General features: G+C 50.7%; 3 protein-coding genes across 8 annotated transcripts; all 3 read left to right on the forward strand.

Annotated features, from left to right (window-relative positions):
- The first annotated feature begins 5,710 nt into the window (after positions 1-5,710).
- On the forward strand, positions 5,711-9,004 carry Hyal1 (hyaluronidase 1). Of its 2 annotated transcripts, XM_029556174.1 has the most exons (5): positions 5,732-5,889; positions 5,970-6,171; positions 6,358-7,281; positions 7,863-7,952; positions 8,108-9,004. In XM_029556174.1, the coding sequence occupies exons 2-5, from the start codon at positions 6,151-6,153 to the stop codon at positions 8,417-8,419; spliced, it is 1,347 nt and encodes a 448-aa protein (XP_029412034.1). In that variant the 5' UTR covers positions 5,732-5,889; positions 5,970-6,150; the 3' UTR covers positions 8,420-9,004. The 2 variants fall into 2 exon arrangements, with proteins under 2 accessions (XP_008851348.1, XP_029412034.1); XM_008853126.3 differs by lacking the exon at positions 5,970-6,171 and having other exon boundaries at positions 5,711-5,889.
- Positions 9,005-9,480: 476 nt separating this feature from the next.
- Positions 9,481-12,617, forward strand: Naa80 (N(alpha)-acetyltransferase 80, NatH catalytic subunit). Of its 5 annotated transcripts, none has more exons than XM_008853122.3 (2): positions 9,481-9,617; positions 11,476-12,617. In XM_008853122.3, coding segments are annotated over exons 1-2 (957 nt in total). In that variant the 5' UTR covers positions 9,481-9,615; the 3' UTR covers positions 12,431-12,617. The 5 variants fall into 5 exon arrangements, with proteins under 5 accessions (XP_008851344.1, XP_008851346.1, XP_029412035.1 ...); XM_008853124.3 differs by having other exon boundaries at positions 9,490-9,617; positions 11,526-12,617; XM_029556175.1 differs by having other exon boundaries at positions 9,496-10,248; positions 11,311-12,617.
- Positions 12,618-13,246: 629 nt separating this feature from the next.
- On the forward strand, positions 13,247-15,380 carry Hyal3 (hyaluronidase 3). Its single transcript, XM_029556184.1, is given in 6 exon segments — positions 13,247-13,407; positions 13,410-13,567; positions 13,569-13,730; positions 13,732-14,241; positions 14,933-15,077; positions 15,080-15,380. Coding segments are annotated over 6 exon segments (1,221 nt in total). The 5' UTR covers positions 13,247-13,280; the 3' UTR covers positions 15,199-15,380.
- Positions 15,381-15,534: the final 154 nt, after the last annotated feature.

The raw sequence follows: 15,534 nt of genomic DNA on the forward strand, positions 1-15,534 counted from the left end.
CAGCTTTGATGGGGCAGAGGTAAATGGCAGCTCAGAAGGGGACTTGACCTGAAGATGGTAACTGCCTCATTGGTCAGTTAACACTTTAGGTATGCTCCTAGGCAGGTGCTGGCCCTATGCGCTGAATATGCATATGGGAACCACAGCAGCGAAGACCTCTGCTCATAAGGATGACAAAGTCAGATGCCAAGCTTGTAGAGTTCCCAGGGAGATGATGTTTTAGGCAGGCAAAGCCATAAGAACAAACAGCCAAATCCATGTTAATGTAATAAATCCATCCTTTGTCTCTGGCAATGGCAAGGAGTAAAGAACAGGAGCCTGGGTACAAGGGCAACGTAAGTAAACAGCAAAGGAGGGAGACAAAGAAGTGGAGCAGTCGCAGGTGTTTATGGCCATGGTGTGGAGAAACCAGGCTAGAAGATTCAGGTGTTGGTCAATAAAGGCAGAAGCCAGTCTTGGCACACATTTGTAACCCTAGCACCACTTGAGAGGCTGAGGCAGGTGAATCACTAAGAGTTTGAGGTGGGCCTGTGCTACATAGTGAGTTCCAGACCAACTTATACTGCAATGTGATACCCTATCAAAAATAAAAGAGGAAGGGATGGACTGAGGGATAAAGAGATGAGTGAGATGGCTCAGTGGGTAAAGGCACTAATGACCTGAGTTTGATTCCTGGAACCCACATAGTAGAAGGTGAGAACTGACTCCCAGAAGTTGTTCTCTGATATCACACATAGGTCTAGCAGGCGTGCACACACATACACAATAAATAAACACAATAAATAAATAAAGTTTTCCAAAAATTTATTTTGCAGAGTTGGAAAGATGACTCACTGGTTAAGAACATTTGCTGCTAGCGGGCATGGTAGTGTATGCCTTTAATCCCAGCATTCAGGAGGCAGAGGCAGGTGGATTTTTGTAAATTCAAGGCCAGCCTGGTCTCCATAGTGAATCCAGGCCAGCTGTGGCTACAGGGAGACCAAAAAAACCAAAAAGACCTAAAAAATAACATGTGCTGCTCTTGGAAGACCATGGTTCAATTTGCAGAACCCAAATGGCAGCTAACAACAGTCTATAACTCCAGTTTCAGGGGATCCAATGCCCTTTGCTGGCCTCCATGAGCACTGCACACATATGGTATACTTACATACATGCAGGCAAAACATTCAATATATAGATCAGGCTGGCCTTGAGCTCACAGAGATCCACCTGCCTCTGCTTCCCAAGTGCTAGGATTAAAGGTGTGTGCCCCCATGCTAGGCTTAATAATTTTAAATTAGGGAGGGAGGGAGAGAAGGAGGGAATGAGCAATCAAGAAAGGCCAACAAAAATGGAGCTCAACAAAGGCAAGAAAAAGAACTGTGTCCTGACTTCCCCATATCTGTGACTTCCCACACTTACAACCTTCCAACACCCAGGAATAATCTGGACCCACCCAGTTGTGACCTTTCCCATCCAACCATGACTCCTTGCATCTATCAATCCCCTAGGAACAAAGTCTTGATTCCCCACCTATGTAGACACACACATGCACTGAACTGTTACCATGAGAGTGGCCATAGGACAACGGAAGAAGCATCTGTGTCTTATCCACACCTGAGATCTCTCTCACACAGGTGTGACCTGCACTTATCTAACTGTGAGCCCCTCCATACAAAATCATGTCCATCACCTCACACCACTTTCCCTGGAGAAAGTACAACCCAGGTATTGGGTAACTACTTCTTCTGATTTGAAATGTTCCCTCCAAGAAGTCTGAACAAGGCTCATAAGACTCAGAAAGCTGGGCTACAGAGATGACTCAGCAGTTAAGAACACTGGCTGTTCTTGCAGAGGCTATTCTTGCAGAGCACCTGGGTTCAATTCCTAATACCCATAACAACAACTGTTTGTAACTCCAATTCCAGGGGAATTCAATGCCCTCTTCTGACCTCTGCAGGCACTGCACAACACAGGTACACTTACCTACATGGAGGCAATACACACATACACATTCACTCTGGAGGCAGAGGCAGGCAGATCTCTGTGAGTTCAAGGCCAGCCTGGTCTATGTAGTGAGTTCCAGGACAGCTGGGGCTACAGGGAGACCCTGTCTCAAAAAGACCAAAAAAAAAAAAAAAAGACTCAAAAAGCTGAGGAAACTTTTACAAGGCTCAGGAAACTCAGAAAAAGTAAGATTCAGGTGATGAAATGGCTCAGAAGGATAAGGTACCTGTTAAGTCTGTTGGCCTGAGTTCAACCCCCATGCTGGAAGACAGAACTGACTTCCACAGGTTGTCCTCCAATCTCCACAACCATGCTCTATGCCCCCCTCCATGTGTGTGTGTATGTCTCATGTGTGCATACCCGCGGAGGTCAAAAGAAGACCAGATCCTCTAGAGTTGGAATTAGAGATGGTTGTGAGCCACCTGACACAGGTGCTGAGAACCAAACTCAGGACTTCCAGAAAAGCACCAAGTGCTCTTGACTATGAGTCATCTCTCCAGCCCTTAAAGTGTAATAAAAAAAAAAATTAAAGAAAATTACAAGATTCAAATGTTTCTCCAAAGGTAAAAAGCCATAAATAATTGGGTAGAGCTGCCTATAAGTTAAACAGATTCTTCAAAGAATGCGCTTTTTGTGAATTGTTGACCATGCTATGGTGGACTCTTTGGCGATAAGGCTACCTTTCAGTGACCTATGACATATGCTGCTTTTTTTTTCTTTTTTCTTTTCTTTTTTTTTTTTTTTTTTTTGTTTTTTTTAGACAGGGTCTCCCTGTGGCCCCAGCTGTCCTGGAACTTGATATGTAGACCAGGCTGGCCTTGAACTCACAGAGATCCACCTGCCTCTACCTCCCAAGTGCTGGGATTAAAGGTGTGTGCTACCACACCCGGCTTTTTTTGTTTTTTTTAGACAGGGTCTCCCTGTAGCCCCAGCTGGCCTGGAACTTGATATGTAGACCAGACTGGCCTTGAACTCACAGAGATCCACCTGCCTCTGCCTCTGGAGTGCTGAGATTAAAGGTATGCACCACCACACTCAGCTTAGTGAGTGACCTATGCTTCTATAAATAGTCCCTCATTCATGCTTCTGTAAGGAACCCCAGTAAACTCATTGATTCACCAAGCTAGACTTGGATAGAATCATTTGTTTGGTCTGTTTTCAGCGCTTTATCTGGGATGAATAGACATTTGTTCATATCTCCTTAGGAAAAGTCATGCAACATCAGGGATAACAAGAACTGTCTGGGGAAACTGGGGGTAAGATAATGGAGGATGAGGTGGCTCAGAAGCCTGAAGTAGGCACAGCCAGAGAGCAGCCAGGGTTGGACCATCAAGCTAAACAGACTATATGTGTATGTGTATGTGCACATGTGCTCATGCACACACACCCCTCCTTGGACCAATCCAATTGGACAAGCCTGGCAGGACCCGGCCTGTGAACAGTACCTAGGATGAGGGTGGGCTTCAGGCACCCCCTACTCCTTGCTCTCCCACCACTAGAGCTTTTGCTTTGGACTTTAGACTACAGCCAGGTTAACAATGCTGGTCTGCTGCTTGCCTGGATTATTTGATTTGCAGCACTGTTTCTAAGGATGCCAGAGAGGAGAAGGGGGCTGCTATGTTGTTCACTTGTCCTTTCAGCCCTTGAGAGTTGTGACAGGCTCTCTAGACCTACACAGTCAACACTCTGAGATGCTTCTTTCCAAACAAGATCAGCAACCACAACTTCTGTAGAGGCTCAATCCTGTACATGTGCCTCTGCTAATATGCCTACAATCCTCTGTACACTGAACCCTCCTTTCCCTCAATCCTGCCAGCTTCTCCAACCCAGGTAGCCTGGAAGACCAAAACTAGATGGTAGCCTACTGTGAATGCCAATGCTCTTAAGTGGCCACCAGGTCAGGGGTTCAGTGGCTCAGGCTCAGACACTGTAGCAGGCCCAGGCAGCATTTTCACTCTGCACAGACAAATGTCCTCTCTTCTACTTTCCTCACCAGGGCAGGCAAGCCTGGGCCTGAGCACCTAGGAGATCTCAATAACTAGCCTCTGACTCAGTGAACGAGTAAAACCACAAATGCATGAACATGTATGTTCTCACTACTAGACCCCTGCTCATTCCTTGTGGCCACGCAAACACAGGGTCTCATGGTCATAAGACACAAGATCTCTCACACATGATCCCAGGCACTGAGTCCCACACTTACATGGATAAACCCCTGGGAATTTGTGCAGTGGTCCAGATAATTAGCAGCTAGAGCTTCACAAAGACACAGTCACTGACCCAAAACATATACAAAGAGTGATGACACAGCCCCAAATTTCATGAACACAGAGCTTTCTAGAAACGGAGATCAGTTAGCCATTAGGCACGGCAGGCATAGACATCACCTAGGGTCACAATACTTCTAGAACTCACAAAAAAATTTTGACATGTGTGTCTGTATTTGTATATGTTTGCACATGTGTGTGATGTAGCTGTGTGCATTGTATGTCCATCTGTGTGTGTGGTATGAAGGCCAGAGGTCAATGTTTGGTGTCTGCACCTTTTTTTTTTTTCTTTGTCTTTTTGAGACAGGGTCTCCCTGTAGCCCCAGCTGACCTGGAACTCACTGTGTAGACCAGGCTGGCCTTGAACTCGCAGAGATCTGCCTGCCTCTGCCTCTGCCTCTGCCTCCCAAGTGCTAGGATTAAAGTCGTGGGCCACCACAACTGGCTTTGCACCTTATTTTTTTCCTAAGACAGCATTTTACATTTATTTGTGTATGTGTATGTTTAGGGGCATGTGCATGCCATGGCATGTGCTTATAGAAGTCAGAGGATAACTTGTGGGAGTCGGTATTACCATGTGGTTCCTAGGGATGGAACTCATCAGGTTTGGTTATAGGCACCTTTACCCACTTAGCCATACATAGCACTGGCCTGCTTATATTTTAAAATACTGTTTTGGGTTTTTCTATTCATTTATTTTTATTTTATGTGTATGAGTGTTTTGCCTGCATGTATGTAAGTGCACCCGTGTTGTGCAGTACCCAAAGAGGCCAAAAGAGGGTGTCGGATCTCCTGGAATTAGAGTTACAGTGGTTGTTAGCCACCATGTGAGTTTTGGGGGATTGAGCCCAGGTCCTCTGGAAGAGCAGCCAGTGATCTTAAATGCTGAGCCATCTCTCCAGCCCCTAAAATAATGTTTTTGTTTTGGTTTGGCTTGGTTTGGTTTGATTTTTTTTTTTTTTCTGGTCTTTTTTGAGACAGGGTCTCCCTGTAGCCCCAGCTGTCCTGGAACTCACTATGTAGACCAGGCTGGCCTTGAACTCACAGAGATCTGCCTGCCTCTGCCTCCCTAGTGCTGGGATTAAAGGCATGGGCCACCACGCCCAGCTAAAATACTGTTTTTAAGGGACTTTGGATCTCACTGAATGGTAAAGTACTTGCTTAGCAAGCATGAGGCCCCTAGTCCTAGCACTGAAAAACAAAGCAAAAACTGTTTTAATGAGGAAGGGATCCAACAAAGACAAAAGCGCCTCGGGCTTGCCAATGTCATTATGCAGTGGTGTGGAGAAGGTACTCTATAAGCATATCATCCTCAGGCACCATACTGTATGTCTGCCACCATCCACCTACTCTGGCCCAGTAAAGACACAAAATCCTCCCCTAGTGCTGTCCAAGTGGGAGGGGCCACAGCTGGTCCAGCCCCAGTTCCACCCCCTGCCAAGGCCAGCCTCTGAACTGGGTTGGGTAACCATCTACAAAAGCTCAGAATTTCCATCTCCACCAGCAGCAGCCTCAGCTTCTTCCAGAAGTTTCTGGTGCAGCTGGGGCCAGTGTGTGGGACAGAATCCAGCCAAGCGTGCCTGGGCTTCCACTCCACAGTCAGGAAGTTTGAAGAATGAGGCCCTTCAGCTCTGAGGTCAGCAGGGACAAGTGGGCAGCTGGCGGGTGTCCAGGGCTGGGCTGTTCTTGATCACTGAGCATCCCTTCTCCCAGCAGCTGCCAGGATTTCTGGTGGAAGAGGCAGGAAAAGGCCTCCCTCATCCATCAATCAGGTCAGCCTAGGACTGAGGGCCCAGTTCTCTTGGCTCCTCTTTCTAGAACAAATGTCACAGCTCCACTGGCCCTTGGAGAAGAAGGGTGGGCAAGATTAAGACAGGATAAGGCATGGGGGAGGCAAATGTCAGAGTTCTGGCCAAAGGTAAGTCACTTGTTCCTTTCATGGCAGTGCTACTTCTCTGCTCTCTAACGTCTCTGAACCTTGCAGGTCAGTGTTCAACTAAAATTACAGCACGGACAAATTTATGAGTAAGGGGCTGGACCTGCCTGCTCTGGCAAGGGGTCAGAAAATTTGGCATATGTCCTGAACTCTGCTTCCCTTGGCCAGGTTTCCCCAGACCCACCTCAGGCCACTGCAGACCACCTGTTGTGCATCTGTACTCTCTTCCTGACCTTGCTTGACTTGGCCCAAGGCTCCAGGGGTTCCATAGACCCCAACAAGCCATTCATCACTGTCTGGAACGCAGACACCCAGTGGTGCCTGGACAGACACGGAGTAGATGTGGACGTCAGTGTCTTTGATGTGGTTGCCAACAAGGGACAGACCTTCCGTGGCTCTGACATGACTATTTTCTACAGCTGGCAGTTGGGTACCTACCCCTACTATACATCCACTGGGGAACCCGTATTTGGTGGCTTGCCCCAGAATGCTAGCCTGGTTGCTCACCTGATCCACGCATTCCAGGACTTCAAAGCTGCCATGCCTGAACCTGACTTCTCAGGATTAGCAGTCATTGATTGGGAGGCATGGCGCCCACGCTGGGCCTTCAATTGGGACAGCAAGGACATTTACCGGCAGCGCTCCCGGGCACTGGTAAAGGCAGAGTACCCTGACTGGCCTGAAACTTCAGTGGAGGCAGCAGCCCAAGACCAGTTTCAGAAAGCTGCCCAAGCCTGGATGGCAGGCACCCTCCAGCTAGGACAGGTACTGCATCCTCATGGCCTCTGGGGCTTCTATGGCTTCCCTGACTGCTACAACTATGACTTTCTAAGTCCCAACTACACAGGCCAGTGCTTGCCAAGCATCTGTGACCAGAATGACCAGCTAGGGTGGCTGTGGAACCAGAGCCGTGCCCTCTACCCCAGTATCTACTTGCCTAAAGCATTGATGGGTACAGGGAAGACACAGATGTATGTTCAAAATCGTGTGCAGGAAGCATTCCGTGTAGCTATGGCTGCCAGAGACCCCAATTTGCCAGTACTGCCCTACCTCCAGATCTTCTACAAAATGACAAATCATCTTCTACCCCTGGTGAGTCTTCTGTGACCTGTCTACCTTGTCAGCCTTCTTGTTAGGTAATAAGGTAACAAGTCCAACTACAGAGTCCACATAGCCTTGGAGCTCTGTTTTTGTTTCTGTTATTTGTTTAGGGGGTTTTGATTTTGGTCCTGAGGAATTAAACTCAGTGCTTTGGACCAATTCTAGACATATATTATACCACTGAGCTACACGCCCCAGTACTTCGTCTATCCATTCTCACATACATCAAGCATCTGCTTTATGCCAAGTTCTATGTGAGGCATTTATTAAAGGAATTAGTTCCTAGCCAGGCGTGGTGGTGCACGCCTTTAATCCCAGAACTCAGGAGGCAGAGGCAGGCGGATCTCTGTGAATTCAAGGCCAGCCTGGTCTACATAGTGAGTTCCAGAAATTAGCTCCTATTCATATGGCACTTAGAGGCTGGAGAGGGGACAGATTTGCCTCTGACCACTAGCACTAGAGTAGCCTTAGGTGAAGGTTACAAATTATTTGTCCCATCCATTGATGTCACAGCAGCCCCCATTGGGACAAAGAGAGGAAGGTCCCATAGAGCTATGCCATCTCCTTCCCAGGAGGAGCTGGAATACAGCCTGGGGGAGAGTGCAGCCCAAGGAACAGCAGGAGTGGTGCTCTGGGTGAGCTGGGAAAACACAAGAACCAAGGTAAGTTCAGTTCTGGGAATGGGGGCTGGAATGGGGAAGGCCTAGCCCACCCTTTCTACCCCTGAAGTCCTAGCTAAGCAAAAAATAAGTACCTCAAAGACCTAGGTGGGCTCATGCATGACTGTGGTGTCCCTGACATTCCCCTTCCCACTCAGGAATCATGCCAAGTCATCAAGGAATATATGGATTCCACACTTGGGCCCTTCATACTGAATGTGACCAATGCAGCTCTTCTCTGCAGTAAATCCCTGTGTTCTGGCCATGGCCGCTGTATGCGCCACCCCAGCTACCCTGAGGCTTTCCTCATCCTGAACCCTGCCAGTTTCTCCATAACATCTGATAGCAGGCCCCTGACCCTGAAGGGTGCCCTCTCACTTGAGGATCAGACACAGATGGCTAAGAAATTCAAATGTCGCTGTTACAGGGGCTGGAGTGGAGAGTGGTGTGAAAAGCAGGGCATGTGGTGATTGTGCCAGGTTGCACACTTTGAGTACCTAACACACCCTGTGCCTACTTGTGACTTTCTCAAATACAGTCACAGACACAAGTCAGCCAGGAGTAGACTCACTGGCATAGTCATATGAACATGCATACTCACAGACTGGAGTAGTCATCCAATGAGTTAGAACTAAGGGCAGACACCATCAACTCAGTGCTTATAAGGGCATACTTGACAGGATCATAGACAATTCCTGCAGCACTGAGACAGAAGTCACAAAAGATAACATTTGACATGTACCTGCTTTGTGCCAAGTCCTGTGCTAAGCACATAAGTGAGCTAAGTTATTCAATCCTCACAATGAGGCGATGAGAAATCTGAGGCACCCAGGGAGGGTGAATACTTTTTGTCCAATGTTGCACAGCAAGAAGAAAGACAAGCAGATTGAAACTAAACTATCTGCACTAGGGATAGAACCCTTGTGCACCTACTGTGTGTTGATGGTGCCCTAAGTGAGCTGGGAAAATAACACCACTTCATACATATATAATCCCTAAATCCTCTGAGACACTTGCACTGCTCAACCCAGAAAATAAAGTTATGATTTGCTTAACTGTTTACTGAGCACCTTAAAATGGGTAGGCCCTGGGACCTAGAATGTGATGTCTGTCTGAAGACCGAGTTTCCCAGGAAGTGCCACCTGATCTATTTACATGATGCGCTGGGGTTGGAGATGCTAGAGAGCCTAGACAAAAAGGAACTCTGCCACTCTGAACCTGGGACAGGGCGAGGCAGAGATTGGGCCTGAGCCTCCCTGAAATGTGATGCCGGGGCTGGGCCTCTACATAGTGGAATCCGGGCGGTAACTAGGTGTTGGCTCTGGAAGCGCCTGGCTGGGCCTCTAAGGGGCGGGACGGAAGGAGGCGGGGCCAACGGGAGAAAGGGTCTAGCGCAGTCGCAGTGGAAGGGGAAGCAGGGGCACTGGAGATGAGCCTGCGCTAGTCCCGTATTGTGACGCGGAGAACCAGGGGCGGGGACTAGGAGGTGACGATCCAGCCCCGGAAACCTAGGAGAAACAGGCACACGGTCGCCTGCGACGGCTGTAGTGTGTCCGCCGTACCGCTGGAGGCCAGTGTGGACAGACGGAAGAGTCGGAGCCAGAGGACGTGAGAGACTGAACCTTGAAGAGCCAGGACGAGGAACATCCCAGAGCTCGGTTTTAACATGTCAGTACCGCCCTCACTTCTCCAACGCTGCCCGTTAATCGTTAATCCTCCCCGCGCCTGCGGCCCCCAAGTGGCTAGGCCGCCCCTTACGCCCCCCCTCGGTGGGCCATTCCCTCCCAGAGCATGCTGAGCCACACCCACCCATAGTCAAGCTTTCAAAACCCCCACTCCCAAAAGCTCTAAGTTCTCTGATTGTCTAGGGGCCGAGAAATTCGAGCTGTAAAAAGACAGTGTGGACCCTCTGAAGGTCCGGAGCTTCGCTCCGCCTATAGTGATGGGACCGGTACCGAAGGGGTTAAGTCGGCCTGGGGAAACCTGGGGCTCTAGGCTGGGGGCGGGCCCTGAGGCCTCCTCCGTCCAAACCTAGTGGGCGTTTGGGGGTGGAGGAGTGCTGGTGCTGGTGCTGCAGCAGCTGGTGCTGAGGCAGCTGATGCAGGTGAGGGGCTTAAAGCCCTGTGAGTGGGATTTGGCGTGAGCTGAGTTGTGCTGAATTGTGCTCAAGCTCTGGGATAGCTAGGAAGGGGAGCCAGGAGGCACTTTCTGGAGCGAGCAGAAACGTGGGCCTCAGCTGCCCACCCACTGCAAGAAATCCCCCGGCATAGACCATCCTGCCAGCAGAACCTAGAATAAGGTGGGTAAATGATGGGGCTTGGATATGGGAGGTCTTAGCCCACAACCTGGTGGCAGTTGGACACGGACACCTATGGATATAGGAAGGAGGTTGTGGTCTTTATCAGGGTGGCTACAAACCCAGGGTAGAAGCAAGCAGGTTTGCAGAAGCAACATTCTGTACTGTATGTGCCAAGCCCCATACTGGTGCTGCTGGGGCCCCATTTATACGGACCATTGGGTCTATGCCCAGAGTCTAGCTAGGCAGAGTTGAAGAGGTGGGCAAAAGGCTCTGCGCACTGGGCAAGGGAAGGCAGTAAAGGGAGGGAAAGGTGAACTTGGTGGAGGTGATATGTGGAGTCCCAGGTTTCAATAGGCAGTGGACCTAAAGAAGTCCAGAGCTGGAGGAGAACTGGCATGTAGGGAGAAGGGAGGGACAGGAGAACTCCTGGACCAGTCTTTCTTCTGAAGAAAACCTTGAGTGGGAGTAAGCTAGAGGTATGATGTCTTGTTTGCACCTTCTGTCCAAGGCCAGCCAGCTATAGTAGTGGACTAGTAAAGATAAGATAGCCTGCTTGGTGTGGTGGAGACTGATGCCTATGATCAGTACTAGACTGATGCCTAGTACTTGGGAGGTGGAGGCAGGGGATCACTACTTCAAGGCCAACCTTGACTACATAGTGAGACCTTGTCTCAAAAGAAAGGCCGGAAGGAAGAGAGAAAAAAGAAAAACTCAAATAAAGATGACCAGAAAATGGGATGGGTTGGCTAGCCTGGCACACTGAGGTGTTGGAGAGGACAAATTTGAGCCAGAACAGGCTGTCAGAACCTCCAGATTCTGCCCTAGCCTTCAGCATTCACTATTACCCTCAGCTGCCCTCAAGTGTGGGGCAGGACACCAGGATCCATTTCCCCTGCTCTCTGAGTTCTCTTCCCAAGTATCAGGGATGGGTTTCTTCTAGGCAACCTGTACCATCAAGCGCATGTGGGACAAGGTACATTATACCACTCCCCAGTTCCAGGATGCATGGCCCCCTAACACTCACCAGTCCTTCCCTGCCCCAACCCTATCTTACTGGCACAGCCCAGCACGGCTGTCATCCACAGGAGATGAACCCTCATGTGAGAAGATGCCACTGCCTAGAGACCGTGGCTTTAACCTCCAGCCTGGCACTGAGCCACCTGCAACCTAACAGGAAGTGACCTTGGCTCCCAGCCTGACTCAGCTGAGTCTGGATCCTACCTCTAGGCAAGAGCTGACTCTGAGCCCTGGCCCAGCGAAGCTGACCTCTATCCTAGACCCTGTGCACCGGATGGAGCTGATCCTGAGTACCAGTCCTGCAAAGCTGACTCTAGATCCTGCACGCCAGCCAGAACTGTCCCTGAGCCCCAGGCTAGCTGAGCTGACCCTGGATTCCTCATGCCATCCAGAGATGACCCTCACTCCTGGCCCAGCTGAGCTTACCCTGGATCCTGAGCACCAGGCAGAAGAGACACCAGCCCCCAACCCAGCTGAATTGACTCTAGAGCCTGTGCACTGCCGACCTGAGCTCTTGAGTGCTTGTGCTGACCTTATTAATGATCAGTGGCCTCGAAGTCGTGCCTCCCGCCTCCACTCCCTGGGCCAGTCCTCAGATGCCTTCCCCCTCTGCCTAATGCTGCTGAGCCCCCGGCCCACACCTGGAGCAGCCCCCATTGTGGTGGGCCATGCCCGTCTGTCACGGGTACTGGACCAACCACACAGCCTCTTAGTGGAGACAGTGGTAGTGGCCCGGACTCTGAGAGGCCGTGGCTTTGGCCGCCGCCTCATGGAGGGCCTGGAGGCTTTTGCCCGGGCCCGAGGCTTCCACCGGTTGCACCTTACCACTCATGACCAACTTCACTTCTATTCCCATCTGGGCTACCACTTGGGTGAGCCTGTGCAGGGTTTGGTCTTCACCAGCCGACGGCTGCCCACTACCCTGCTCCGTGCCTTCTCTAAGACCCCCTGCCCCCAGCCACCCTGCAAGGTGTCTAACCTGGCTACCCAAGTTGTCCCAGGGAGCTCTAAGGGACCCCCATTGCCATCACCTCCTCCCCTACGCCAGCCTCTGACCACCTCATCCCCTCCTCCACCACAGGGGCCCCTTCCTCAAAGCCTGATAGAGACAAAATACCGAGACCTCAAGGGGTGCCCCATATTCTGGATGGAAAAAGATATCTGAAGGCTGGCCACTAGATTGCCCAGGACAGTCCCAGCCTCAGTCCATTGGCCATACCTCAGCCCCCTCAAGCCCCTGGAGGCAGCCTTTGCCTGGGTATGTTTCCTGGGTACCAATGGGCCAGGAGGTGGCTTCAGAGCTTTGGCTCAGACCTGTCAGTGTAGCTGAATAAAGGCTTCCATTGGGTGTGGCTGTGACAGTTTATTTGTTAACCCCCACTCTTCTTAGATCTCCCATCTGTGCAGAAGTCCTAGTATCCAACTTGACCCTTGAGCCACTGATGGGGTGATACCTATCTTTTGCTCCTCCCACTCTTCCAGGCCTAGGGGTCAGAGTTACTGTTCCTTTCCCCTCTCATTACCATTCACTAAACACTTGCTATGGGTCAGACCCTGCACTGGGCAAAGGCAGTGGGGAATTTGCAGACAAGTAGGCAAACAGTGGCAGGACTCATGCTGGGTCAAGGAGATACAGCAGCTTCAAGAGCCCAAGTGCCCTCCTTCCCCTTAGGGATCTGGGAGACCTCCTAGAGGAAGTGATATTATAGTACACACCTGAGTGCTGAAATGAAGCCAGGAAAGCAAGAAGGCGAGCACCAAATAGTCTTGAGGCAGAGAACTTCTGAGAAGGCCAGAGGAGGGAAGACATGTGACAGCATAGTGGAGGCCTCAAAGGATGTGGTGGTGCCTTGACAGAAATGGAGGACACTGGAGGGGATAAGCCAAGGCCAGCTTGGGATATGGCTTCTCATATATTCCCATGGGACACTTGAGAGTCATAATTGCCCCAGCCCCACCCCATTCCTTGTGGGAAGGAACTGGGAAAGTTTTCCTGGCTTTCCTGTTCAGAAGGCATGCATGGCCTTGGCCATGGACTCTATAAGTTCATATTCCCTCTCTCCTTCAGGTTTCCATCTCTGTGGAATGACCAGCCAGGCTCAGCCCTGATGGTGGGGGTGGCCCTATGCCTGATGCATGGCCAGTCTTACTGCAGGCTTCTGAACGCCCCTTTTCCTTGCTGTGGAATGTACCCTCAGCACGCTGTAAAGCCCACTTTGGAGTGCACCTACCACTTAATACCCTGGGCATCATAACCAGTCATGGCCAGCATATCACCATCTTCTACAAGAACCAGTTTGGCCCTTAGCCTTTATCCTTACTTGGGGCCTAAGGGCACAGCATATAATGGAGGTATCCCCCAGGCTGTGTTCCTAGAATGCCACCTGGCACAGGTTGCCCACCAAATCCACCACAGCCTGGGATCCAGCTTTGCTGGCTTGGCAGTGCTAGACTGGGAAGAATGGTAGGTATCCACTCTGGGCTGGGAACTGGGCCCCCCATCGCAGAGTCTATCAGGCAGCCTCCTGGGCTTGGGCACAGCAAATGTTCCCTGACCTCAACCCTCAGGAGCAGCTCCACAAAGCATGTACTGTCTTTGAGCAGGCTGCCCCGGCACTGCACTGATGGAAGACACTGAAGCTGGGCCAGGCACTGCAGCCCTATGGGCTCTGGGGCTCCTATCACTACCCAGCATGTGGCAATAGCTGGCATAATATGGCTTCTAACTACACAGGCCACTGCCATGCAGTCATCCTTACCCACAACACCCAACTGCATTGGCTCTGGGCCACCTCCAATGCTCTATTCCCTAGCATCTACCTCCCACCCAGACTGCCACCTGCCTACCACCAGGCCTTTGTCCTACACCGCTTGGAGGAGGCCTTCCATGTAGCTCCTGCTGGGTATGCACGTCTTCTACCTGTTCTGGCCTATGCCCAACTCACACACCGGAGCTCTGGGAGATTCTTGTCTCAGGTAAGTGGAAGCTTGAGGTCTAGGGGTTTGAGTAGAGCAACAGCTCTGTCCTAGGAAGATCTTTGAGAAGATCTTGCCTGAGGGACTTGAGGAGGTGGTTCTTGATCTAAGGGTTTTAAAAAGACCCTATCCTGGGCTGGGCGTGGTGGCACATATTTTAGTTCCAGCACTCAGGATGCAGAGGCAGGTAGATCTCTGTGAGTTCAAGGCCAGCCTGGTCTACAGAGTTCCAAGACCCTATCCTGGAGCAGGGAGGCATGTCTTTGTGCAATGAGATCTCAAGAGGTAAAGCAGAGCCCAGCCTTTAGAGCCCTGGTCTAAGGAGTCATTCTCTGAGTGGCAGTTGTTAAAAATCACTGAGACTGCAAAAGAGCCCTATGTAGAGGTAGAATTAATCATGGTAGTGAACCAAAGAGTTTGTTGGTAGAATTGAACCCTGGTGGATCTGGCCAGTCCAGCACTGGCTTAGCAGCTCTTTGCTTCCAGGATGACTTGATGCAGACTATTGGTCTGAGTGCAGCACTGGGGGCAGCCGGCGTGGTGCTCTGGGGGAACCTGAGCTTCTCCAGCTCTGAGGCGATCACTGCCCCATTCAGCCTGCTATGCAGTACATACTGAAGCCCCAGGGTAGCGGAGAAGCCAAGCTGTCATACAGCAGGAACAATGACATATATCCCCCTTCTCTCCACAGGAGTGCTGGCATCTCCATGACTACCTAGTGGGTACTTTAGGCCCCTATGTAATCAGTGTGACCAAGGCTGCCATGGCCTGCAGTCACCAACAGTGCCATGGCCATGGGCACTGTGCCAGGAGAGACCCAGGACAAATGGAAGCCTTTCTCACCTGCTGCCAGATGGCAGCCTTGGAGCTTGGAAATCCTTCAGCTGCCACTGTTATAGGGGCTGAGCTGGCCCCACCTGCCAAGAACCCAGACCTGGCCCTAAGGAAGCAGCATAAAGCTTGGAGTTCCTGTTCCTGCCCTTGCTTCCTGTCCCTGTTGCTACTTTCCTGCTCTTGGGGGACTCCCTATTCTTGCTCTACTCAGCTTACAGAACCTTCCCAAGTACACAGTCCACTTCCACCACCACCCCTTCCCTCAGAATCCCTGAGGAAAGGATAGAGCCCAATAAAAACATAAAACCAGCCTCAGAGACCCTCTGAGATCATCTTTTTTATGGCAAAAAAGCAACCCCACGGAGTCTGAATTGCAGGTGGTTAGGGATGCCAGCCCAGGACTTTGTTCCTACACGTCAGTGGGTGCACAGAGAACTCATACCCCGAAGCAGAGAGACC

The sequence above is a fragment of the Nannospalax galili genome, unplaced genomic scaffold (genome assembly GCF_000622305.1).
Source record: "Nannospalax galili isolate Female #2095 unplaced genomic scaffold, S.galili_v1.0 scaffold786, whole genome shotgun sequence".
NCBI lineage: Eukaryota > Metazoa > Chordata > Mammalia > Rodentia > Spalacidae > Nannospalax > Nannospalax galili.